Below are 1,291 nucleotides of genomic sequence, written 5' to 3'. Positions count from 1 at the left end.
CATCCAACATCCACACATCCAACATCCAACATCCAACATCCAACATCCAACATCCAACATCCAACATCCAACATCCAACATCCAACATCCAACATCCAACATCCAACATCCAACATCCAACATCCAACATCCAACATCCAACATCCAACATCCAACATCCAACACATCCAACATCCAACATCCAACATCCAACATCCAACATCCAACATCCAACATCCAACATCCAACATCCAACATCCAACATCCAACACATCCAACATCCAACATCCAACATCCAACATCCAACATCCAACAATCCAAACTTTCTACCCAATTTCTACCAAAAACCTACTCTTTTCACTTCCATTCAACTTACTCTAAACTACCATTAACTACTTCTTTACACTACTCTTACTACTCTTACTACTCTTACTTCTCTTACTACTCTTACTACTCTTACTTCTCTTACTACTCTTACTACTACTACTCTTACTACTACTACTCTTACTACTCTTACTACTCTTTTCCCATTACTACTCCCACACTTCCCTTCTCCCTTTTCTTTCTTTACTCTTACTACCCTTTTCACTTCTCTTTCTACCCTTTCTTTCTTTACCAACTTCTACTCTTTCTTTTCTACATTAACTACTCTTTTCACTACTACACTACTTTCCACTCTTCCTTTCTACCTTTTCTTTCTTAACATTTACTACTCTTCAACTACCTTTACTACCATACATCTCCTACTTTCTCCCTTTTCACACACACTACCTAACTACTCCCACACTTCCCTTCTACTCCTTCTACCTTCACTTTCATACTTTCTCCTACTTTTACTACTCTTCTCCCTAATACTCTACCTTTTAACTCTTTAACTACTCTTTAACTACACCACCTTTCTTTAACCACTACTACTCCCACACTTCCTTTTCACTACTACTACCACACTACCTTCTCCTTACCTTTTACTTCTTCCTTTACTTCTACTTTTACTTTAACTACTTTTACTCTTTAACTACCCTTTTCTCTAATACATTACCTTTCTTTAACCAATACTACTCCCACACTTCCTTTTACTTCTTCTTTTACTTCTTTCTTTACTTCTACTTCTACTACTTCTACTTCTACATTAACTTTCTCTACTACCACACTCCCTCTTCCTTTCCACTCTACTACTCCTTCTTCTTTCCCTTTACTTACCTCCTCTTACATCCCCTATCACTACCACACTTCCTTTACTCTACATTAACTCTCTTACTTCTACTACTACACTTCATTCTACTACACTTCCTTTTACTTTACCATACACTTA

At 37.3% G+C, this 1,291-nt stretch overlaps 1 protein-coding gene across 1 annotated transcript; it reads right to left on the bottom strand. All coding sequences in view use genetic code 12, as the record gives it.

Moving 5' to 3' along the window:
• Positions 1-23: 23 nt before the first annotated feature.
• Positions 24-288, bottom strand: RJT21DRAFT_5026 (uncharacterized protein; the record flags this gene model as incomplete). Its single annotated transcript, XM_064884836.1, has 1 exon — positions 24-288. A coding segment is annotated over one exon (265 nt), but the record flags the coding sequence as incomplete, so codon positions are not given.
• Positions 289-1,291: the final 1,003 nt, after the last annotated feature.

This window comes from Scheffersomyces amazonensis (genome assembly GCF_036850825.1).
Source record: "Scheffersomyces amazonensis strain UFMG-HMD-26.3 chromosome Unknown RJT21scaffold_1, whole genome shotgun sequence".
NCBI classification, from domain to species: domain Eukaryota; kingdom Fungi; phylum Ascomycota; class Pichiomycetes; order Serinales; family Debaryomycetaceae; genus Scheffersomyces; species Scheffersomyces amazonensis.
The sequence above is the reverse complement of the archived record's forward strand: the minus strand, read 5'-3'. Positions and strand labels throughout refer to the sequence as shown.